Source organism: Acomys russatus, chromosome 14 (genome assembly GCF_903995435.1).
Source record: "Acomys russatus chromosome 14, mAcoRus1.1, whole genome shotgun sequence".
Lineage (NCBI taxonomy): Eukaryota > Metazoa > Chordata > Mammalia > Rodentia > Muridae > Acomys > Acomys russatus.
In genome coordinates, this window is record NC_067150.1 from 58,422,617 (window position 1) to 58,447,357 (window position 24,741).

The following is a 24,741-nucleotide window of genomic DNA, read 5'->3' on the forward strand; positions in this document are numbered from 1 at the left end:
ACAGGCAACCCTGTCCTCAGCCCCAGACACTCTTACTCTGGGGTCTCAGGGCAAACAGTTTGGTTGTGTTCCAGAGGACTCAGATTTGGCTCCTAGCACCCACATTAGGCAGGCAGCACACAACTACCAGCTCCCTGAAACTACAGTTCCGGGGAATCCAATGCCCTCTGGCCTCTGTAGTTCTCTCTCTCTCTCTCTCTCTCTCTCTCTCTCTCTCTCTCTCTCTCTCTCTCATACACACACACACACCCCTTTTAAAAGAGCTAGAATCTGAAAAGAAGGACCTCAAAGTGGTTTGCTACGCACCCTCTTGGATTACATCATTGGCTGAGCAGCGGAAGACGATTCTTCATCAGTGACCTCTGGATGCCCCCTCCCTGCCACAAACATATATGGAATGGAATGGTCCCCTGTTCCTGTGGTTCCCCTCTCCCTCCCAACTCCCAACTCCCACATCCCTCACTGCTCAGGCGTGTCTAGCATGAGGCAGGCTTTGCCACACGAATGTACAGCCCCCTCCACAGTCCTCCCCACCTCTGCCTGTGCGCTTTCTGTCCTGCAGGTCAGGCTTTCAGCTAGCCTGGTGTTCACAGCAGAGAACATGAGACTTAGTGTCAAGGAGGAAGACAAGAAGGAACATCTGAGTTGTCCTCTGACCTCCACACATGCAGGTGGCACACACGATTTTTTTTCCTTAAGGTCTGAAAAGTTTGATACGAAAGCTTTACCACTGTAGAGGCTTCCTAAAATACATACATATTCAAAGGAATTCAAATAGATCTGCTATATAATGGGGGAAACAATACCCAAATTAGATACCACATACTACCAAATAAAACCCCTAGTACCAGGGGTAGGCTACATCTCTTTGACTACTGTCAGTTACCCTCAATGACAGCGAGGCCCTACTGCTGAAGACACCCCATGCTGATGGCACAGAACATGGAGAAATCTAGCTGGCACTCACTTGGAAGCTTCACCCCCTATTGGATAGAATTCATAGAGCTAGAAGTGCCTGTACACACTGCTGAAGAAAAGCAATCCCCCATTTCACCCGGCTATGAGCCCTGCAAATTACAGTCATGCCCTGCCCACAAGATAGCCCATTGGTGCAATAGTGGTAAAAATGTTAGGGGAATAACCAGCCACTCTTTGATTGGATTTAAGGCATACTCCACGAGATGGAACTCATTTATAGCTGATACTATTTATTGATGAAACCAAGAACATGAAACTAGATAGGTCATGGGCCCATGGGAAAATCTAATACTATTATTGTAAAAAATGAAGCTAGCAATAAAAGAACACCTAATGACACATTACTATACCCTTATACCATCAGCCAACACTCACTGGAGAATCGTCTTCTTGCAGTTGATGGTAATAAACACAAATACCCATCACTGGAACCTGTAGAAAGCACGATAGTTTGGAGTGCTCAGCCCTGAGTGAGATGGCTGTTACATCCTTCCTCTCAAGGCTCAGGGATCTGTATCCCTATGCTGGCGAGCTCAGGGACCCCAACGTGATGTGTACTCTTGACTTCTCTTTGTGCCACTCCAAGTCCTGGACTCACTCCACTGTCCTTGTTCCCCTAAGTCACTGTCTCATTAAGCCCAGGCTGATGCACTTACATCCGGGCAGCTTGCAGCCTCTCTCCTTCACCCCTGTGAAACTCTGGTGCAGAGCAACCAGGCAAATGCATCCCCAGGAAGCCTTTCCCGCCTTCAGGGCTGGAACCTGTTTTCCCACAGCTCTGGGTGAAGTGTTACCTTCACATTCCCTATAATGTGGCCTCCTCAGGGAAGCCTTTTCCACCTTCAGAGCAGGACCCTCTTGTCCCCGGTCCTCTGGGTCGCCTGTTTCATATTCCCGGAATGGCGACCATCTCTAGGAACGTGAGTCAGGCTCCATCGTCCTGGGCGGGTACTGGAGCTCTCAGGGCAGGTTCTTGCTGGCCTTCGACTTGACTTGTGTGTACAGAGGCTGTGAGATCTGACAGGCAGCAGCCAGCCTCCACCAGCTACATCCTGCCTTCCTGAGTCTGCCCCTTTGAAGAATGGCCACAATCTGGGCACTGCTGACACTGAGGGACATGTCAGGCAGCACAGGACTGGCACTAAGGAGACTCAGCAAGTGGAGGCCTCTCAGGCTCCGTACTTTGGTTTTGGTAGTTGTCAGCGCTAACCCCATTTTTGTCGTTCCTTATTAAGTCAGAGATATCAAACCTCTATTGTCAATTGGCTTTGAGACTGAGTTAAAAGCATCCTGTTATTCATTAGTGGCCGTTCTAACACCACTTTGGTTGCTATGGTGATTCTTTGACACCCACATCTTGAAGATTAGGAATGCTTCATATTTTTCTAAGTCTGGCTGCCCCAAAACCAAGGACCTCCTGGTCAAGGATCCATCCTCTCAAGCAGGGAGGTGAAAATTTCGGCCTTAGCTGTCACAAATGGAACCTAGTATTCCCATGGTGGGTCTCCAGGGCAAGTGCCTCAGACACACTCTTCTGTATTTTGGTGTTTGGTCTTCTAGTGACATGCAAGGTCAAAGGCTGAGCCACTTGTTCAGGAAGTCTGCTTGTTTCAAAGGGGAAAAGAGACCACATCTTGCTACCTGGTCTATCTATCTTCCCTGTCGGTGAGGCTGAGTGGAGCTGGATGGCATCCTGGAGCTGATGTTTCTTTACACACACCCATACATGCACACCACACACACATGCACGCGCACACACACACACAACCACACACCACACATACCTCTTTGGTTATTGTGGAGATGGATGGTTGACTCAGGGCAGAATTCTCCCTGCCCCCCCCCCTCCTCCCGGGATGAAGACACTCTCTTTCCTTTTTTTTGCCCCCCCCCCCGCCGCCGCCACTGCCAGAAAACCTTTACATACGTTCATTCCTTTAAAAGTTTATTTCTGATGAATAAAAATAATTTATGTGATTAGATAAATTAACTCATGTGATTAAACATTATGACAAGGCAGAGTGTTCCTTTCTGGTCCTCTGGTGGACATGGCTGCAGAGGCCTCACACGCTGTTGCTTCCTGGTGGGCGGGGAGCTGGGCTCCAGGGAGACCAGCTAAAACCTACCCTGCTTCACAGAGAAGCGTTAGTCTTCTGCATACTATTGCTAGAGCGCTGGAAGGCCCGCCCTCGTGCTCACTCCCAATGACCATAACCTTAATACACCCAGCGCAGGTTCAGAGTGATGGCGCTGTGGTGTTAGGGGTTCTGTGGAGGAGGCCTTCCTCAGCAGAGGCTGCTGACACTATGGGAGGGACTCTGTGGAGAGGTAAGAGGTAAGACCTGGGCCACCAGCACAGGCCCCTGGACTTTTGGCTTTCAGGACTCTGGGAACTGTTGCCTCTTAGCCTGACAGCAAACATTTCCTTCCAACTCCTTGTATCTTGCTCAGTCTCTTAGATGTATCTATGCCCTTGGTCACAACTCTTCGTTTCCTGTAGGGATCTGAGCAGGGCACACAGTCAATCTGTGCTGGGATCTTAAGCTGTGCACCCCAGAGGCATTGCTGTAGCCCAGAAACTGCAGAGCTCAGGGAGATTTGGGGGGACCACCTGGCAGAGAGGAAAGAGGGGTGCAGAGAGCATGTCTTACCACCCCCACCCTAGTTCCTTTATGAGGTTTTGGTTCTGGAGTTCACTTAGGAGGTGGGAATAAATACATTCTTTTAGGTGGTAGCACATTTTGGCTAAACTATGTGTGTGTTGCTGGGAACAAACTCAGGACTGTGCACTTACTAAGCAAGCATTCTAACATTGTTACATCCACTGACCTTTGGTGTTCTGAGACAGGCGCTTGCTACCCAGCTCAGGCTGGCCTTGAACTTGTGATTCTCCTGCCCCCACTTCCCAAGTGCTTGAGTTATAAGCACACCTGGTCATACTGGTTTTTTGTTTTGTTTTGTTTTTGTTTTTTAACAAACTAGGACTTGGTTTCAGCTGCCTGTACTCTCGCCAGCTGATAGAGCACTCAGGAGACTGATGAGTCTAATGAGACGCTCAAGGCTTTTCTGGACTAAGAGTGTGTGCCAGCAGATCTGCGGTGGCTTAGCCCTGAAAGCCCATACACAGACCAAAGACAGGGAAGCTGCCTCTGGAAAGCACCAACGAGAACTGGAGGGCTGGCTAGGTCCTGAGTATCTGCTTGTGATGACCTCCAAGCCCACCCCCAAGTGGCCGGTGGAAGCGCTGCCCACGGCTGATTGATCAAACATAGCTTGTGCATTCCGATCCAAAGACATCTGAATGGCAGAAGCAAGCCAAATGCGGTTTCCCAGCCACCAGGGACACCCATCTTTTGATCATCAAACATGGAAATCGGGACAGAAAGTCCAGTCTAAGGGTTCCACACCCAACACCAGCCTCCCTCCCAGGACAGCGAGGAAGGAGCACTCTCACCTGCATACCTAGCCCCCTCTCACAGAGGGATGAGGTCCATGCTCCTGGCCTTGGGCTGCTTTGGCCTTGAAAGTACTCTGAAACGCAACTCACTGCACTTGCATGAAACTGCTCCAAAATGCAACTCACTGCACTTGCATTCTTTCTCCCTTAGGAGCCAGAAGTCCCCTCAGTGCCTCAGGGGACACCAGCAGCATTTATTAAGTAATGCCCATAGTCCAGCATTTTGTCCACTTTATGAAATCTGGAGAGACCCAGCCTGCCACAAGGACATTCACATATGTGGACACAGCATGGACAGGGAAGGGATAGGTGAGAAATAGGCAGGTAATGCCTGGGAACCACCTCCCCATGAGGTGCCTAGAGGATATGACACACCAGGCAGGAGGGCACATTGTCCTGAGACACTCCGCACAGCTGGGAAGGACAGCCCTCTGCTTTTCATTTGTTAGAGGTTTTCTCTGGTAGCCACTTCTGTGGTGGTTTAAAACAATCCTGGGGTAAGGACAGGGAGCTCAGTGTCTGTCCCTGCCCGGCCCCTGGAATGTCCAATGTGACAAGGATAGGTGGAAAGGGGCTGAGGGGCAGCTGCCTGGAACCACACCCTACAGGAGAGAGGGCGAGCTGGCCGCAGGAGGGCCTCCTGGCCTGCTACATGACATCATCGGCACATCTGGATCTTGAGCTTTAGAGTCTGACTTAATAGTTTTGGAATGTACCCAGCAAAGACATGAAGAGCTGTACTTAACGAGGATGAGCAGGGCCCTTTGCTTTTCCAGGAGCACCCAGGGCTCCCCAGCACCCAGGGCTCCCCAGCACCCAGGGGTCCCCAGCACCCCAGGGCTCCCCAGCACCCAGGGCTCCCCAGCACCCAGGGGTCCCCAGCACCCAGGGTTCCCCAGCACCCAGGGGTCCCCAGTACCCCAGGGCTCCCCAGTACCCAGGGCTCCCCAGCACCCAGGGCTCCCCAGGACCCCAGGGCTCCCCAGCACCCAGGGCTCCCCAGGACCCCAGGGTTCCCCAGCACCCCAGGGCTCCCCAGCACCCCAGGGCTCCTCAGCACCCCAGGGCTCCCCAGCACCCAGGGCTCCCCAGCACCCAGGGCTCCCCAGCACCCCAGGGCTCCCCAGGGCTCTCCAGCACCCCAGGGGTCCCCAGCACCCAGGGTTCCCCTGCACCCAGGGTTCCCCAGCACCCAGGGCTCCCCAGCAGGCCCCCTCTATTGAATTTGATGCCCACATTCCCTCATTCCTTCCATGTGTGCCCTTCACTTTCTCTTCATTCACATTACACCTTGCTTATCTTCTACCTGTCTGAAAGGAATTCCTATGTGCAGCACTTACAAATCTCTGCACATCTGGGAAGCTGTCAGAATTTAATTGTATTTTAGGGCTGTGGCGCATGACAGGGTCTGCCTGAGAAGACTCATCTGGCAAGGCTGAAGGTAGATTTCTTTTCTTTCTTTCTTTCTTTTTCTTTCTTTTCTTTCCCTTTTTGAGGACCAGACTAGCAATATTTCCTCTTTGGTAAAGAAAATCTAAATCTGAGTGGCGAGTGCAACACACAATGCCGTACTGGCATCAAATCATCAAGGGAGGGGAAAGCCTGCCTCCAGCATCAGAGCCTATATGCCTCTATTACTTTTGCTCCCTTTCAGAGGCTGGGTCTCATGTAGCCAAGGCTGGTCTCTAACTCACTATGTAGCCAAGGATAACCCCGAACTTCTGAATCTCCTGCTTCCATCTCCCTAGCGCTGGGATTGCAGGCCGCCACACTGAGCTTATGTGCTACTAGTGACGGGACCCAGCGCTCGGTACCCACTAGCTGAGCAAACACTTTACCAACCAAGCCCAGCCCCTGCATGCCCTACTAACTCTTCATGGATTCATTAAAACATGCTGGTACTTGGTGGTAGCCCCTTGGCCATGGCCATCCACCCTTCACCCACCATCTTAGGTAGAGGCTCAGATCAAATGTAAACTCAGGGATCCATGATGTTCTTTCCAGAAGAGGGCCCTGAGAGGAAAGGCACGGGGGGGGGGGGGGGAGGAGAAATCTGGAGGGCCGAGAGTGCTGCGCCCAAATGATGTGACATCACCTGTGTGACAATAAGCAATGCTGTCACACAGGCCCATGTCGACTAGAGGGTACATTTAGATTTGGGGAATATTAAGATATAGAGTGGGAAATGCCCTCTTGTGATCAAAGGTGAAAGTTCAACACAGCTTTCCATCTTGAATTTGGACCCTACTAAGAGCACATAAAGGATGGGAGGGCCCTCCTTTCCTAAGCCCCGCCTGGCTCTACCTCCAGGGGGCACTGCACTCAGGCCCACCAGGGCCACAGTTTGTGTGTGTGTGCATCCGCACGAACCAAAACAGCCTTGCAGAGGAAGGAGCCCAGTGTTTTATTCTGGCCCCTGCCCACCTAACCCTGACCACTTTCCACAACTCTGCCCTTTGGATTACGGAGGGAGAAAAATAAAATAACTTCCTTTTTTTTTTTTTTTCTGGGCCACAGGATACAAGATGGGTGTAGATTGTACAAGGAGCTTTACACACTGAGGCAAGAAAAGCGTGCAAACGGGGCAGGGGTTCTCCACCCCTGTGGGTTAATCAGTGCTCCAAACTTACAAGGACCTCTGTGACCCTAGACCCCAGAGTCCACCTGGGAGTTGTTTCTGGCTTTATTAACAGTGTCCAACTCCGGCTACAGCCTTTTCTCTTTGGAGAGAACAGCTGTGTCCACGGCACTGACGATTCCTGTGAGCCACGATTGCTATTGATGTACTTTTCCCCAGCGTGATCTCACAGGGAGGCCCTGGAGCAGTCTTGGGGGGCAAAGGAGGAGAGGTGTCTGAGAACGACGTAATACTGACTTCTCTCTTTTTTGGTAACAGTCCACGAAACGCGCGCCCCTTTCTCCGGAGATATAGTGAGGTTTGAGGGGAGCTGTGGGTGGGACGCTGTACCGTGTGAGATCAGGATCATGCAGCCGATGGTGACAGGACCAAGAGTGAGGAAGAGACTCCAGGTGGAGGGCCAGCAGTTTCCAGGAAGTACCTGGCTCTCGGGGACACTGGTCTGTCCAGTTCTTGGTGTATGTGTGTGTGTGTTGGGGGTGGGGGGGCTGGGGACCACCTCCGGGGCTTGCCGCCATGGGCGGGCCTTAGCTCTCGTCTTCCCTCAGCTCTGTGGGTAGGAATTTGTACTGCTGCTGGCGGATCTGGGCCAGCTTCTTCCTGGCTTCCTCCAGCTCTCGCTCTTTCTTTAGCATTTCTTCCTGGGCTGCAATGATCTGGAAGGAAAACAACAACAGGGTCTTTTGTGGGAGATTTTGATGAATGCAGAAGAATATTCTTTTTTGTTTTTTAATTAGTTTGTGTATGTGGAGGGTGTGTGCATGTGCCTTAGCGCACGTGGAGCGGTCCAAGAACAATACACAGACATCGACTCTCTATTTCCGACACTGGGTCCTAGGGGTTGAACTCAGTCAGGTCTTCAGGCCTTTGCCCACAAGCATCTTTACTTGCTGAGCCATAATACTGGCCCAGGAACCTAATTCTTAGCTCTGAAAATTAGCCTATGCCACAGCTTGATTTTTGAGACCAATGACCCAACTGATCAGGAAAAAAACCAAGCTGACTTCTGGGTAGGCACTTAGCAGGAGACACTTTCTGCATCCATACAGGCTTGGTGTCTGCGGTTGACTTAGACTGTCCTGTCGCTTTTGTGGCTCGCCTGTGAAAGTCCTGTGTTTATTAGGAGGGGTCTGAGGCTGAGAGACAGTGGGCCAGTGCAGTGCCTCAGCTGGTAGAGAAGGGTGGAGCTCAGGCATGCAGGAAGGTAAAGCCAGGACCCTCAACCACTAGGTGGCCCTCATAAAGAGTTAGTCCTTAGCATCTGTTGGGGATGGGTTCCTGGGCGGAGAGTCCTAGTCGGCTAGACCCCCAAATCCAAAGAGGATCAAGTCCTTGATATAAAACGGCACAGTATTTGCATATAACCTATGTGTCTCCTCCTGTACTTATAAGTTTGGGGAGTGTATGCATGTACGCATACATGTGCAGGCTCATGTGTGTGTAAGTACACATGTGCACAAGTGAGTGTGTATGTGGCTACACATGTACGTAGAGGCCAGAGGTCAGCTTTGACTGTTGTTCCTCAGGGAGCCATCCACCTTGTCTCTGGGGACACTTTTTTCCTGGAACTAGGCTGGCTGGTGAGCAAGCCCCAGGGGCCTGTCTGTCTCTGCCACCTCAGCACTGGTATTATGCATGCACACACCACACCCAATTTTTAAACATGGGATTTGGGGATCCGACTCAGGTCCTCATGCTGGCATGACAAGCACTTTGCCCTCTGGGCCATCTCCCTAGCTCCCTTGCACATATTTTAAATAATCTCCAGATGATTTCTAAGCCTGGATGCAATATGAGCACTGTATGCACAGCTGATAAACGGTATTGCTTAGAGGACGGCTAGACACACAGCCTCTCTACATCCAGTACAGCTGCAGCTCTTCCTGAAGAGTTTCAAGTTACTGTTGGTTGAATCCAAGGGTGTGAAAGCTGTGGCCAGAGGATGGAATGCATGTGTTTCATGCTTCTAAGGTCTACATCTGAGGAGTACCAGTTCACTGCTACAGTGAGGCCAAGGTAAGTTTGTGCTGAAGGAAGCCAAACAAGCCCCTGTCAGTGGACCGTTCCAGAACACCCACTACGTCAACAACTGTATGGACCAACGTGGGGATATTAGGTACAGTACTATTTCCCAAATTTAACTGATCAGGGACCCTTTTATGTGAGTGAATAAAAAACACTTTCTGGTAAACCAAAAACAAACTAAAAAAAAACAAAAACCAAAACCCAACCTGATGTACAACCAAAACCTGGGGCAGTTTGGGAGAGTCCAGGCAGGCATGGGGGACACCTGGTGCTGATAGAACACTAGCTCCACGTAACAGACACAGCTAAGTCATCCAAAACGGGCAGGCCTGACTTCCTGGTGTTTCATCTTTACTTCCATGCATGCGAACTCAATCCTGCCGAAGGCAGCCCCAGGTCTTCTCATAACAGTTCTGGGAGAGAGAAGGGCTCATCCTGCCCGTGGAGGGCCTGACAGGGTGGCCGTCCAAACACATGGCTGGTTATTCTCTGTTCCTTTCTTTATAATTGAATACCTGAATTTTAGCTAGGTGCATGACTACCCGGAAAGGAACCTGCCATTTCCCACCCTCCTGTGTGGTACCTACATGTTGGCCAATGGTATGGGAGAGAAAAGAGGTTTGTAAATTCTGACCCTTGCTCATTTCCCTCTTTTGGACAGACGGGACACCAAAGCTGGTCATTAAGCCATCTTGGGCCCAGTTGCCAGGGGCAGCATCTAAGGAGGGAAAATACAGTGCAGGGTGCAGCCTGGGTCTCAAACACAGCAAGAACACTGCAGCCTTCCCACATGGCTTGCGCCCAGTCACATACAGAAGAGATGGGACTCGTATCCTGTTTAAGGTGCTCTGTTTTGTTGAGTACCTGCTGTAATGTAACCCCCATCTTGGCAGTTGCACACTATTGTGTGTTTAGCCACTCACCTGAGCAATGCCTCCCACAAACTTTGTTTTCACGACGACATCGTCATCGTCAGCTTTGCCAAATGCTGCCTTCTGGGCTGCACGGACAAGATTGTCTGAGGCTCTTTTCACAGCGTTTCCTGCTGCCTAAAGAGGGGGCAGGACACACGTCATTAGCAAGGACAGACACGAAGCTCACGAGACCAAGTTATATTATAACACAGAAGTTAGCGGAGCCAGCAAGAGACATCAACTACAGATAGTTCAGTGATGGGTTGAGATATAGTTCCTGGCTCCCCCAAAACACATGCCTTTTTTTCCTCTCTTAAAAAATTCTTTTATGTGTGTTTATGTGGGGTGCATGTGTGTGGATATGGAGGTCGGAGAACAACCTCAGGAATGCCACCTCCTTCCTTTGAGATGGGCTCCCTCTGGGGTCTGAAGCTCACCAATTAGGTTAGTTGGTGAGCCCCAGGGTTGCCCTTGTTCTTGCCTCTCCGGCATCTGGATTAAAACGCCACCACACTCAAGCTTTCTTACGTGGGCTCTGGGGATCAAGTTTAGGTCTTCACGCTGACAGGGCGAATGAATGCTTTACTGACTGAGCGATCGCTCTGGCCTGAGCGCACGGTTTTGACGGGGAATAATGACCACGCGACAAGGGGCACATGCCTGTAATAAGTATACTTAGGGGCTGCCTCCTTAGTCTGGAAAGCCACGGCTCCTTTGGTCCTAACCTCGAATGTGCTTGAAGGCGTGGCCCTGGCTTCATGGCTGGCTGCAGGCCATGGTCCTGGCTCATGTCCTCTTTCCCAGTGTTCTCAGGTGCTCTGTGCTAACTTTCTTGCAGCCCTTGCCACACTTTGGTCTCTCTGACAGGGACGACTCTACTCTGGGCACCACCAGCTTGAGGGCAGGGACAGAGTTGAACTCTCTGTACCCTCAGAACCTGCTAAAGACAGGCTACTCAGAGTCGGGATTGGCTGAAGGTTTCCTGAGGGAATGGAGGGCTATGAATGCACACCAGGGAGCATCCACTCTTGCGTGTGGGGTTAAGAGCCTTGTCAGTAGTAAGACTTTATGGATATGCTTTAAGTCACGGGCAGGCTTATGATTTATGAACAAGCTGAAGAGACTGCTAGAGACGCATTTCAAAAAGTCTGTCAACGGAAGTGTCCAGCTTTTAATTATAGACTCTTGTCCATTCTAGTTTACTCTTTTGTGTCTGTGGATGCACAGAAGTTGGCTGGCCAGAAAACCCCAGGGGGGCCTTCCTGTTTCTGCCTCCCTCACGCTGGAATTACAGGCACATGCCACTGTGTCTGGCTTTTGTGTGGGTGTTGGGATCGAACTCAAGTCTTCGTGAGTGTGCCTGTAAGCACTTTCCCCACTGTGCCATGCACTCAGATCCTAGTTTATTTTTAATCCTCAGGGAGCAGGGCCCTGGGGAATTGTCTTCTGCCAACTGAGGTTTGGAATTATCTTTTGGCGGTGGTCAAAGCATCAATAAATCTCCAGTGCTCCTTGCCTATCTCTTTCAGACTCAAGAGTTTAGGTCCAGGGTATAGCCATGACTTTCAACTCCTGATCTTCCAGGCTCCACCTCCCAAGTACTGGCCTCACAGGCTTACACCACCAACCCTGTTTTATACGGTACTGAGGATTAAACACAAGTCTGACTGCTTGCTAGGCATTCTGCCAGACAGCCATACCCCTAGCCCTGAAACCCAGATCTCTCTTAACATGTTTCCTCAGAGTATCTCCTGTATGTGGGAGTCCTACATCCATGAGAGAATAAGGATTTTAAAAATCAAGTAAGACTTTTGAGTCTATAAGAAGCACCTAGATCTTGCTGCCCTTTATGATTTTATTCATGATGAACATACCAGACACTTTACTATTTTATTTATTTTACATGAGTGTTCTGCCTGCATGTACACCTGCAGGCCAGAAGAGGGCATTAGATTCCAGAATAGATGGCTGTGAGCCACCATGTGGTTGCTGGGAATTGAACTCAGGACCTCTCGAAGAGCAGACAATGCTCTTATCCACTGAGATATCTCTCCAGCCCTATACCAGACACTTTAAATCAATATAAATGATCTATATAATAACACTTATCACGGTAAAATTCTAGAAGCTGGAAGCAAATACAATGTCTGAAGCACGGAGCAAACTGGCATAATCAGCTGACGTGAACCCATGCGATCACTACAAGGCGAGATTCATGAGGAATGGAGCCTCCGCCTCAAGGAACGATGTGCATGGCGATGTGTTACGTGACAAGAAAGCAGATGTATCTTGCTATGACCACAACCAGACACAAGCATCTCGTGTAGATGACAAGAAGGATAGAAAACAAACATTTGATGTGTGTGTGTGTGTGTGTGTGTGTGTGTGTGTGGGCGGGCGGGAGGTGCACTGGAGCAATGCAAGTTTCCATTTCAAATGGTCCCTTCGTTGTGTAGAGTATAAAACTTATTTTAAATTCCATATATATGTAGGTCTGAAGACCTACCATGTAGATTCTGGGGATTGAACTTACGTCATCAGGCTTGGCAGCAAGCACCTTTACCCACTGAGCCATCTTTACAGCTCCCTAAGAGTGTTATAATTAAAACAATCAGAACAGTGTGTGTGTGTGTGTGTGTATGTATGGAGGGACTTGTTATAAACATACTCTCTGGGTTCTAGAAAGGAAACCTTAGCGACTTCCTTAAATCCCTTCTGGCCTTCTCTTCCTGCTAGAGCAAACACTACCTGAGAGCCTCCTCTGAGTCAGGAGCCAGGATGAAGATGGGGTACCTGAGATGTTCACAACCCTGACACAAAAAACTAAAGGCAAAAGTGTTATGACAGGAACCATAGGAGTGGCCAGGCCAGGGACTCTGGCAAGACAGAGGAAGGAGTCAGGAAGAGTTTCCCAAAAGAGGAGATTTTGAGTTCAGTCACAGAAAACGAACAGGAGTTGGCTGGATCGGGGTGGTGAGAGACCAGACCATTTCAGGTGAGTGATGGCCCACAGGCACCAGCCCAGAAGGCCCAGGTGCTATGTGGATGTGGTGGGCAGCGGCTGTGGGATGCGCGGATGCAGACTGTGGAGGATGAGGCTGGAGGCTGACACAGAGCTGGCTGATGGAAAGCCTAGTGGGTCATGCCAAGGAAGTGAGACAGTCCCCTCTGGCGACACTTACCCGCTCCAACAGGAGTATTTTCCCACCAGCATCAGTGACCATTACCTGTAGCCGCTTCATGGCCTCTGAGTCCTGGTCGGCCTTCACCTTGCAGGCTACGAGCAGCTGAGCAGTGGAAGCTGCCACCTGCTTGGCGGATGAGATGAGCTTTTCCTCACTGGCATGCCCCTGAACAGAGGCATTGGCTGCCTCACAGAGACTGCTGGTTGCTGCTGCCACCATCCGAGCCTGAGGACAGCCAACAGAGAAGTGACTCAAGGCCCAGACCTCCCTTGGGGGTATTCACAAAGCCAATGAAGAGGAAGAAGAAGGTGACTCACGGCAGAGATCAGCCCCTGTGACCACTGTCCATCGTCGGCAGCGTTGGCAGGGATGGAGCCCACCTGGTGAAGAGGGGAGGGAAGCTGCCGTGAGCAAGGTGAGCTGCAGCCACCCAAGACCTGCCCATGCCCTGCAGCCAGCCACACAGCGCTGTCTGGTCTCCTTCACCAACAGCACTGACCTTAGAACGGGCCAGTCATTCGCCTCACGGGATCCCAGCCAACTGCTACCGACTGGCCCCACATATGTGAAGGACAATGCTCCAATGGCTCTTATTGGCTGCTGGACATTTTTAGGAAATGACGGTTTGGGGCTGTCTCTGTGGTGGAAAGTTTGGGCGTCTTTAAAAACTGTTATGTTATGTAAACATGTTTTTGTTTTAATCCCAGGTGTGGGATATGGGGCTGATTCAGATTGTCCACAGCAGCAAACTATTTGCCTCGAGCAGGCTCTTTGGCAGCTGCAGAGACTTTAATTCTGAGGACTCTGGAGAGGGAATAAATACCAGAGCCCAGAGAGAGACAGGGGGGCTCTGAGAAAGCAGAATGCTGCTGCTCCCCCCTGCTGCTCCTGGCTGCTGCTGATGCAGTTTGACGAGAAGAAGTTGGAGAGATCCTGAAACGAAGGTTGGGCTTGCCCCAAGGAACTACATCCCTAAACAGCAGGAAGTAGCTAAAGAGACATCGCCCCTTCTCCCCACTAACCTTCTTTCTCCGCTACCTGGTGCTGGGGCGTTAGTAGAGACTGGGGTAGAGAAAGGAGGTGGAGGCTTAAACTAAAATAAAATAGAGTTAAAAGTAGCACTGACATATCTCTGATGCTGACATTCTCTGTTGACCTTTTTTTTTTGTTGTTGTTATAAACACTAAAGTTTCCTCCTTTCAAGGATCAAGGCCATTTAAATCTTTCCTGTGCGCACCTTGAAATCCATGGTGTGGTATTCTGGCAGAAGATATTAAAATATCTCCCACTATGCAAATGAGGGCAGACCCTGTCTTAAAAAAAGAAGACATTTTTCGATAGTGGAGAGGACAGAAGAGTCATCTCTGCTTTGATGTAGAGATTAAAGTAAACGAGAGATGTTTCTGTCCAGATCTAGAAGGTATTGCTGCAGAAACTAAGAGATGAGTACCTCAATTTGAAAACCATACTGGGGAATCCATCAACAATTACAGATATCTCCAGGCAAACCCCCGAGACCCTCATACGATCCTATAGCTCCCTGAAGGTCATCCAAACTTCCTTTCCTGGCTCTTAAATGCCTGTACAAACCAAGTCTTGCGGAGAGCAGGAAGCCCTACTACACTCAAGGTAGATTCTCTGGTATGTAGCCATCTGTTTCACACACAGTCTTTTACTATGGTTGAAGGAAGGTGAACACTTCAATGATCGGTCTGTGTCTCTATAGGTTGACCAGTCAACACAAACTTGATGGAAATACATAGGAAGATGAACCCAAGGCAGGACCTACAGAGATTCTGTGAGAAGGCCAGTGGTCAGCCTGCAGACTTGGGTGGGAAGATGTATATCCAATGACCCTGAGTGACAATACCACATGATGGTTTAGAAAGAACCACCATGTGATTTAGACTAAGACGCACACAGCTTCCTGGTAGAAGACGAGGAGTCACTAGTCAGGAGCAGCTTCTCGTCTGTTCTCTAAAAGTCAGCCCAACTCTTTGTGTACAAAGAGCAAAGGCCTCATGACACAGATACATGTGACCAAATCTTCCTTACATGTACAACTCAACAGGTTTCTGGAGTGTCTCTGTATTCTGGAAGCTCCCAGCAAGACCCAGTCTGGGTCCCACGTATGGGAACAACAGGACATAATATGCATTTTAAATGTTTTAATGGTCTTATGCCAGTGCAGGCATACTGTGTTAAGGATAATGAAGAAGACTGAAGGAAATCTCAGATTTAAATTTAGACTGGCCTGTGAGGCACAGGCTCAGCAAGGCACTCACTGCCAAGCCGTCAAGCACTCACTCAGTGGAGGTGATCAGAGTTGGGCAGTAGTAGAATTAGAGAGCCTCTGGGAAACGCTGACAGCTTAGACAGCCTAATGTACAGTGGGACCAGAAGTGCCTCAGCGGTCAGGCCCCGATCACTGCACGGAGTGGGACATTTTCCTTAACGAGAAGCAGGCAAGAGGCCTAGAAGCCAAAGTTTTCACTCAGCTGGTGGAATTTAAACACAGTTTTCAGTGGTGGGGAAAAGACTTGTGACCCAGCAACAGGATCCCACACACATGTTTTTCTCTCAAGCCAAACCATTTCCCCCCTATCTCTCAGCGGCTGTCCCTCTGTGGATCCTCTGTGGCATGGCCACCCAGGGTTACCCACCTTGCCTTGGGCCACCAGCTCCCTCTGGGCTGCTGAGGCTGATTTGACCAGGGCACTTGTGGCAGCAGCAATGGACTTAGCGGCTTCTAAGATCTGTTCTTCAAAATCCAAGGTCTCGTCTGCTTGCTATAACAAAAAGAAAACCAAGTCATACGCGATGGACAGCCAGAAGGGGCTCTTTCTGCCAGGCTACTTACTGGCTGATCACCGGGCTCTTCGGGTGCCTATAGTGTTTTGTCGGCAAGCCACACCCAGGGTAGGGAGGCCTCTCCATCCGCTGCCTCCCCTGCCCCTCCACTAGAAAGTGAAAGGTGTTAGTGGTGCCATTCTACACACGTTTTAAATCAGAAAAGGCTGGGAAGTGCTCTTCCAAGCCACAGTCTTTAAAGGCCACTGTGGGTGAGACACTCAGAGGGCTCCAGAAATATCAAGAACCCAACTCAAAGCCGTCAACTATCAAAGTCGAAAGAATGAGTGGTGACATATTTGGCCAGAACCTCGAGCTCAAAAGTGGGCTTGAAAATAAGGGAAGATGGTCATTAGCTCTAAAATCCCAATTTTGCTTGGGAGAAAAACCAAAGTAACTCAGGATCGACATTTCTGGGGTGGGCGTCGTATATCGACCACATGGTACCTAATAGTGGAAAAGAAAACAAGGAAGCTTCATGGTGAGGCTTGTTCAGTTACCTGGATGCCCAAGCAGGGCTCCGCCCCAGGAAGAGCCCCGGACACCACTGCACAGATGTCAGGCCCTGGGGCAGATCATAATTCACCACCACCAAAACCACCCTAGAAGTTGGGAAGGTACTTCAGGGGAAACCAGGCAGGTATAAAGATGGCGGTCGCAGGCTGGGTCAGATGGAGTACACAGTGGCCGAACAGAGGAGCCTCTGCGGTCTGCTGGGTTAACATTCTGCAGGACTCTAGGTCACTTTGGTTTGACTGTCCTTGAACCACAGGCAGCTGAAGGTGTAAGGCATTAGGAGAAAACGGTCGGGCACAGCAATGCTTCTCTTTGTATGTACACTAAAGCCAGCGTCTGGTTTACCCTGAAAATAATCTTATGCATACAATTCCATGGCATTAAGTATATGCACAATGTTGAGTAATGACAGGACATTTCTGAGGACCCGCTATCTGGCCAACCACCTTGCCGCATAGTTGGTGTTAATGCTCTCTTACACAAAAATCACTTACTATAATTATCTTTATGCATACGTTTGTGACGATAAAACCTAGGTTTAATGAGGTGACTGGGCACAGAGAAGGACATGCCAACCACAGGATACCCAACAGTGTAAGGGAACCCAAGGCAGCATGAAGAGTCTGAACCACAGTCTACACCTACATCGCCCTGAGTTCAAAATAATGCATGCTTGCCAGATCAGGTGCACACCCGGGGGACGCCACAGAGAAACGACTTCATACCGGATAAAGCCAAGCAGCCTACAAATGGGCTGCCTGGAACTTTAGACAGGACACGGTTCTTCCTTAGATTACCCGCTACACACACACACACACACACACACACACACACACACACACACACACACCTTTTCTCTCTTCCCCCACCTCTCTGTGTGTATATGTGTATGTATGTATGTGCCTGGAGGTAAGGCAGAAGACATCTTGGGTGTTACACTTCAGGAATGGCCTGAAGCCTGCTGCTGCTGCTGCTGCTGCTGCGGCTGCTGTGGTGGTGGTTTTGAGCCAGGCTCCCTCATTGGCCTGGTGCGGTGGTGGTTTTGAGCCAGGCTCCCTCATTGGCCTGGTGCGGTGGTGGTTTTGAGCCAGGCTCCCTCATTGGCCTGGTGCGGTGGTGGTTTTGAGCCAGGCTCCCTCATTGGCCTGGTGCGGTGGTGGTTTTGAGCCAGGCTCCCTCATTGGCCTGGTGCGGTGGTGGTTTTGAGCCAGGCTCCCTCATTGGCCTGGTGCGGTGGTGGTTTTGAGCCAGGCTCCCTCATTGCCCTGGGCTGGCCAGTTTGGCTGGGCTGGCCAGCAAACACCAAAAATCTTCACATCTCTCCTTTTCCAGTGCTGGGATGACAAGTGCGCACCACCATATTCATCTTTTTTTTTTTTTTTTTTTTTAAGTGTGGGATCTGGAGATCAAATTCTGGTCGTCAAGCTTGCACAGCAAGCATTTTACTGACTGAACCATTTCCTTGATCCCTAGATCCCTATTCTTACCTGTATTGTGAGCCTCAAAAAATATTGATTATGATTATTTTTTAAAAGATTGACTTAATTATTTATATAGTATTCTGCCTGCATGTACACCTGTGGGCCAGAAGAGGGCATCATATCACATTACAGATGGTTATGAGACACCATGTGGTTGCTGGGAATTGAACTCAGGACCTTCATAAGATCAGCCAGTGCTCTTAACCTCCGAGCCATCTCTCCAGCCTGATTATGATAATTTTTTATAACTCATACTATCAAAATAAAGCCTGAATGCACTAGCAGTGGATGTGAGGAGTGAGAACAGCATGCTGTGAGTTCCCAGAGAGAATCGGCATACATGTTTCTTATTTCCGACAAGAGTTTTGCTCAAAGGGTATTTGGGAGAGAAAAGGACCCAGCTTTGTAGGCTAATTCTGGGTGAGAAGAGTTTAGGACTTGTCTACTGAAATATAAACTTGACTTATTATAAGACAGCGCCATAAAATGTAGTCATGCGCATAGGCTCCAAAATACATGACATCGGGTTTATATAGACATAGAAATACACATGAATATATGTTGTATATATTCATCTAATGACATGGAGATTAAAGGTTTTCTAGAAGTTTCTTCTGCAAAAGAAAGTGAAGCATATAACAGATTAAGCCATCTGGGGCTCCCCAAAGGGAGCGCCTCTCTCATTTTGTGGATGAGGAAATGGAAGCCTGGGGTGGTCCCCATGCCTCCCAGACTCCTGCCCCAAGTGGCCTCGGAGTCTAAGCTCACATGACAGAAGGAGAATGCCCAGCACCCGCTTCCGACTTAAACCTCACAGAAACAGAATTTCCTCATAACTCAAAGCTGGGTTCTCGCACACAAGGATCACTGTCACCACTGGTTAGAAGTCCCTCTTCCCCTCGGCTGCCCTGTGCGTCTTGACTTTAATTTTCACATTAAAACAATACACATTTAAAACATCTAACTTGAGAGTATTTTGGGCACCCATAGATTTTCCTACAATGGCAACCATTTAATGTTTTGTTTTGTTTCCATGACGTGTCTGGGTTTGAAAACAGACACAGTACACAGTCTTATCTTCGGGAGCTCCTGATGAGATACAGAAAGCTCTGCGAGAAAGGCAGCTGCTCAGATGCTTGGGCCTGAGTCCGCCTCACCCACCGCCCCAGCCAAGGTTATAGTTAGAAGGGTGGAAAGAAACACCCACCGTGAACCGCAGGGTCCCTCTGGTCTCAGGGACAACGGGATCTCCCACAGTGCGCAGACTGGCCTGCGACTTCTCTACCAGCTCCGGTGCCCACTAGCTGGCAGGATGGAGTAAAGAGAACAGGGCAGTCAACCGGGAAGGAGAACACAGCCTTTGGCCACAAGGTAAAAAGAGAAAGGCTTGCTCTCTGAAGGGCTATCCTATTTAAAAAGTATCACAACCCTATATGTGAGGTGTGTTTGCCTCCCTCAGAGCTAGGAGAGGCACCAGCAGCAGTGTGGAGTGACAGCCAGGGAACTCCAGCAGAGAATCTACAGCCTAGACAGCACGGTTCCTCAGGCCTGCTCCCCTCACAGAGCCTCTTATGCTTAGCTCCCTCCAGGAAGGCTGAGTCGTCACTTTCCTCTTTAATTGTGACATTTTGCTGATCTGACCCAGGATGTCGGACCTGCCTCTAGATTCTGAACACCAAGGACTCTGCCGTGCTTAATATTTTCCCCAATGACTGGATCTCAAACACTTAAACCTTAAAGAGCATGGTTGGGTTGGTGCAATTGGTAACAGCTTGCTGCCAAGCCTGGGGACCTGAGTTTGATCCTGGAATCCATGTGATGGGAGAGAAACTAACTCCTTAAAGTTGTGGTACACTCCCAACCTCTAGAACTGACTAAATAAATAAATTTAATTTAAAAAATGAGCTCATGCATATGGCTGCTTATATTTCTTTATGATTACTGGCAAGAGGGAGGCAGTGGCCTTGAGAAGCCACAGGCTTACCAGAGAGCCCCTTCCGCCGAGTTCCCCACAGACCTGGATAAAGACGCACACTGTACCTCAGTGGGTCTGAGGGAGGTTCAGGAATCTATTTCTAAGAAAGGAGGTTAGCAACCACTGTGGAAAACAGGCCAGTTAACGTCATTCTGCCCTCCTGTGGTCTGCTCGGAGGCTTTACTCAGTTTGTATAAAACCAGGCAAAAGAGCGGTTGTGGTACTGTCATTTGAATGCCTCAACGCCCCTACCCGAAAGAAGCCTCGCAAGTGCCAGAGTTCAGCCAGGAGACAGCAACAGAGGCGAGGGCTAGGCATGTGGCTCGGATAGCAGAGAGCTTACCCAGCGCACACACAGCCCTGGGTGGGATCCCCAGCACTGCATAAATGGGGAGTAGTGGTATACATTTGTAACCCTAGCATGCCGGAGGCAGAAGCAGGAGAATCAGAGGTTCAAGGCCACCCTCAGCTCTATGGAGAATTAGAGGTCAGCCTGGGCTACGTGGGACCAGTCTCTGACACCGAGCCATATGCACACAGACACCTGTGAACACAGGCACTGTATCAAGGACTCTCACTTAAATTAGTAGATACAGAAAGGTACCAGCTAATGAAGTTGGCCACTGACCCTCTGTCCCTTTTTCTACTCTCCTCTACTGGAAAGGCCACTGGCTGGGTTACCACCAGCTCTCAGCCCTGCCATTTCTGAGTAGTCTGGCTATCTGTTGCTGAAGATGGGGCTGTCCTCGCCTGGGCTGTTTGACACCTCCGAGAGAGGTCTGGGTACCCCTTAGTGACATTTTCCTGTCACTGGCTGTCTGCAAGGACCCACCATCTAAAGTCAAAGAACTGCTTGGCCAGGCTTCACTTGGAGCTGGTTTCTTGCCCGTCTACCTCCCACGCTCAGAAGTGAACTTGAGACTCCCAGTTCGGCTCTGATGTCTCGAACCCCAGAAGCTCGAGTCCCATTGGGCGGGGAGGGGGAGAGGGAGGCAGTGTGGAAAGAGTAGCCTTTTTTTTTCTCTCCCATTTTTATCTTCCGTTTCTGTCTTTTGGGAATCTCAAGAATTTATTTTTGCAGTGACTCATTCAGTCTTCATTCCCTCCTCCCCGGCGGGCAGGAGGCTTGAAGTAAATCTATGGGAAACAGGAAGAACTGTCAACAGACAGTGACGAGTAAGTAACGACTGACTAAGTGCACTGTTGTTTCTACTCATCCCGGCCCCTGGTACTGGGGATCGAACCCAAAGTCTTGCACATGTGAGGCAAACATTATCACTGAGCTACGTCTCCAGGCTCCTCATATTTTTAAAACTAATTTTATTTTACTTTATGTGCATTAGTGTGAACATGTCAGACAGCTGTGAGCTGCCATGTGCTGGGAATTGAACCCAGGTCCTTTGGAAGAGCAGGCAGTGCTCTTAACCACCGAGCCATCTCTCCAGCCCCGAGGCTCCTCATATTTTAAAACTGTCTTTTCAGACAAAGCAAGTCTATTTGGATCCCGTGTTACACGCTTGGCTCCAGTTACAAATAAGAGATAAAGTGAGGGCAAAGCCAACCTCAAGGGACACGTGGAGTAGCTGGGTGCCTGCTTTTGGCCTGTCCCTCAGCGCCAGCCCAGGCAGTGGCTAACTCGGACACTGGTTGTTGTACCACACTGTCTAACACCTCGCTTCCGGTCTGCACCAGCCTTCTCTGTGTAGCAGTTCGTCAATTTTCTTTGGTCTCTAGCTCAAGTATAGTTTCCATTTCATATTAAAAATTTCTAAGATGTTTGTCGAAATAGGCAGGAAGTGCCTTCTCTTCTCCCACCCTCAGGAGTCCCGTCTCCTTCCTGTCCTGTCGTTAGTGACCCACCTACACTCCCTGATACCCCCCCCCCCCCCCCCCCCGGCAAGTGTGGGCAGGGAGAGCATTTGGTTCCATGGCCCTTGTTCTCACACACTGTGTGACTTATGCCCCTCAGACGCTTCACTCATGAACAGCCCTGACCTCTGCCTTAGCCTTAGAAAGTGTCTGTTAAGACACTTGGCTTTTTTTCTTCCCTGTTGTTTTCTTGAGACAGAATCAAATGTACCCCAGGCTAGCCTCCCATTAGATATATAGAAGAATCCCCTGAACTTCTGACCCTCTTGTCTCTTGGATCAGAGGCACGCACAACCATGCCAGTTTATGGGTGCTGGAGACCGAAGCAAGGTCCTCACGTGTGCAAGGCAAGCACTCTATCAGATGAGACCAGACTTTAAAATTTTTTCTGGTCACACACGTAGCAGGTTGCACACATGAAGGTTAGAGGCCAGCTTTCTGGAGCCGGTTCTCTCCTTGCACAGTGGGATCTGGGCACTGAGTTTAGCTTGCCAGGCTTGCCTGGTAAACGTTTTTACCCACTGAGCTATCTCGCTAGCCCAGACAGCGCACTTTGAGAGCTAAAGGGTATCATGGCCATTTTCCACAAGCAAGTGACATGTGCCAGAGAGCTAATCACACTGTCGCCCTTCTTCATTCAGTACCAATCTTGGCTCTTCTGTGTTAAAGGCTTGAAGAATGGCCACTACAAAACAAGGTCGCATTAAGTCAGAAGTTCAGTGGAGATATAAATATGTGTGTGTGTGTGTGTGTGTGTGTGTTGCATAGAATTAAATGTCCTCAAGGGAAAAAAGGAAGACAATACCTAGGATTCCCACAGCATGCAGGAGGTTGTCCCCTCCCAGTTGGATGCCTAAATGGAACAGGCAGCCATGTTTTTCCTTTCCTGTGCTGAACCTGCCTACTTCTGGCTTGCTTCTGGTTTTGACTTGAGAGGTGTTCTGGGGAGAAAATCTTGGCAAAGGGACACAGTGGCTCCATCAGCTTCTGCTCTGAAGGACCCCAGGGTGAGTTGGCTGTAGGACCTCCTTCATCCTTCAGAGTTCTAACACAAAGCAAATCTCCCAGAACAACCGGCCCCCTCCACAGAGGCCTGGTCTCAGGGGAAGCTCAGGGTGATGGAGAGAAAACACTGCATGTTTGTAGCTGGACAGCCATCGCCTCTGCATCCAGATAGACAAAAAGGACGTGAATTCATGTAGAATCCACTGGAAATGATCCAAGCCTGCACGATTTGTATCTTGGGGTAGTTTTCCCACAGAACATATTGCTTTATTACATTTTTTGGCTATTTATTTTCAAAATGAAAAGTAGTATCACTGAGATAATTATCGTTACTCTCTGAGTGATGAAAAGAATTCTTCAGGGTTTTGTCATGCTCTCAAAAGGGAAAGGGGCACTTGGACATCAACGTAGGGAGTGCGGCCAAGAGAACCCATCCAAGGATTAAATGAGACGCATTTGGTTCATCCTAGGAATCTGTGATATGAATCTTCTATGCGTCTAGAGACCCGACAAGGACCTGGTAAAGAATTACCTGGGAACACACTCTATGCTCATCTCCCGGCCTGGGACCAACGCCTGGCATCTGAGCGCCAAGCCTGCAGCTCAGGCACGTAGAAAACACCACGTTTGCTTTCCCTCTTCACAGAGCGCCTGGCTGCACTCTCCCACTCAAGCTTATTAGGCAGAAACACGGGAAATGCCAGCCAACAGCAAAGCTACCCAGAGAAACATAAAAACCCTGTTGCTTTCAGCAAGCATGCTTCATCTGAGAGACCTTTTAGAGCTATGCTTTAAAAAAAAAAAAAAAAAAGTGCAATGGCCTCTCCTACCGTTTCCATGAGGTCATTTACCATTTCAGCTAAACAAATGTGAGCGGACCCAAGACCAAGACCCCTGAGCTGTGCAAACGTGTAGTAACAACAGCTGCTCTTAAAAACCTACTCAGCCAGGCACCTGTAGATACACATCATGCACTCGCCACTGGGGGAGATCTCTCGGACTCCAGCGCTGGGGGAGACCTCGGGGACTCCAGTGCTGGGGGAGACCTCGGGGACTCCAGCGCTGGGGGAGACCTCGGGGACTCCAGTGCTGGGGGAGACCTCTGGACTCCAGCGCTGGGAGAGACCTTGGGGACTCCAGCGCTGGGAGAGACCTTGGGGACTCCAGCGCTGGGAGAGACCTTGGGGACTCCAGCGCTGGGAGAGACCTTGGGGACTCCAGTGCTGGGGGAGACCTCCGGACTCCAGCACTGACCGTCCTCCTCCTGGACTTCTGCCTGTGACCCATCACCCCTTCCTTGTTCACCTTGTGGTGGCTTCTTGATACTCCCAAGGGCAACCCTAGTTAAACTACTGTCCTGGCCCTGTAGGGGAGGGGTCTTGCTCAGCCACAAGCAGGAGTGCTCATCAAAAGAGTTCATTCCTCCTAAAACAGCAACAGCAACAACAACAACAACAACCATAACCACAACCACAACCACCACCACCCAGGCAGGGAGCACAGATGTGCTGTTTCCAGAAATGGTGCTTATAAAGTCTTTGGGCTCGAGAACTCAGGATGAACTTGCATATATGTCACAGACTCATTTGTGGGAAGAAGTCAAAGCGGGCAGAGGAGGCTGATAAGCACCGGAAAGAATGCCTTCTCATCACGGCCCAACTTCCTGCCGCAGCAAGTAGACTGTGTTTACTTTCTGACTGCTGGGCTCTAAGTGCTATCAGCCTCCGCTCCCAAGTTCACCCACAACAGACCAGTCAACAGACAGAGCATCGTCTCCATCACATCCTTTTCGTCAGACATGGTTGGTCCTGGTGAAGGTTTGCAGAAAGCCCGGTGGTGACTCACCGT

General features: G+C 49.9%; 1 protein-coding gene across 1 annotated transcript in view; it reads right to left on the bottom strand.

Moving 5' to 3' along the window:
- Nucleotides 1-7,557: 7,557 nt before the first annotated feature.
- Tln2 (talin 2) overlaps nt 7,558-24,741 on the bottom strand; it is a 419,972-nt gene continuing 402,788 nt past the window's right edge. The window contains exons 55-59 of the mRNA XM_051156732.1: nt 15,861-15,986; nt 13,515-13,577; nt 13,240-13,422; nt 10,022-10,147; nt 7,558-7,729 (exon numbers count right to left, since the gene is read on the bottom strand). Coding sequence (XP_051012689.1) covers nt 7,601-7,729; nt 10,022-10,147; nt 13,240-13,422; nt 13,515-13,577; nt 15,861-15,986 — 627 coding nt within the window. The 3' untranslated portion in view covers nt 7,558-7,600. The remainder of the gene's footprint in view (nt 7,730-10,021; nt 10,148-13,239; nt 13,423-13,514; nt 13,578-15,860; nt 15,987-24,741) is intronic.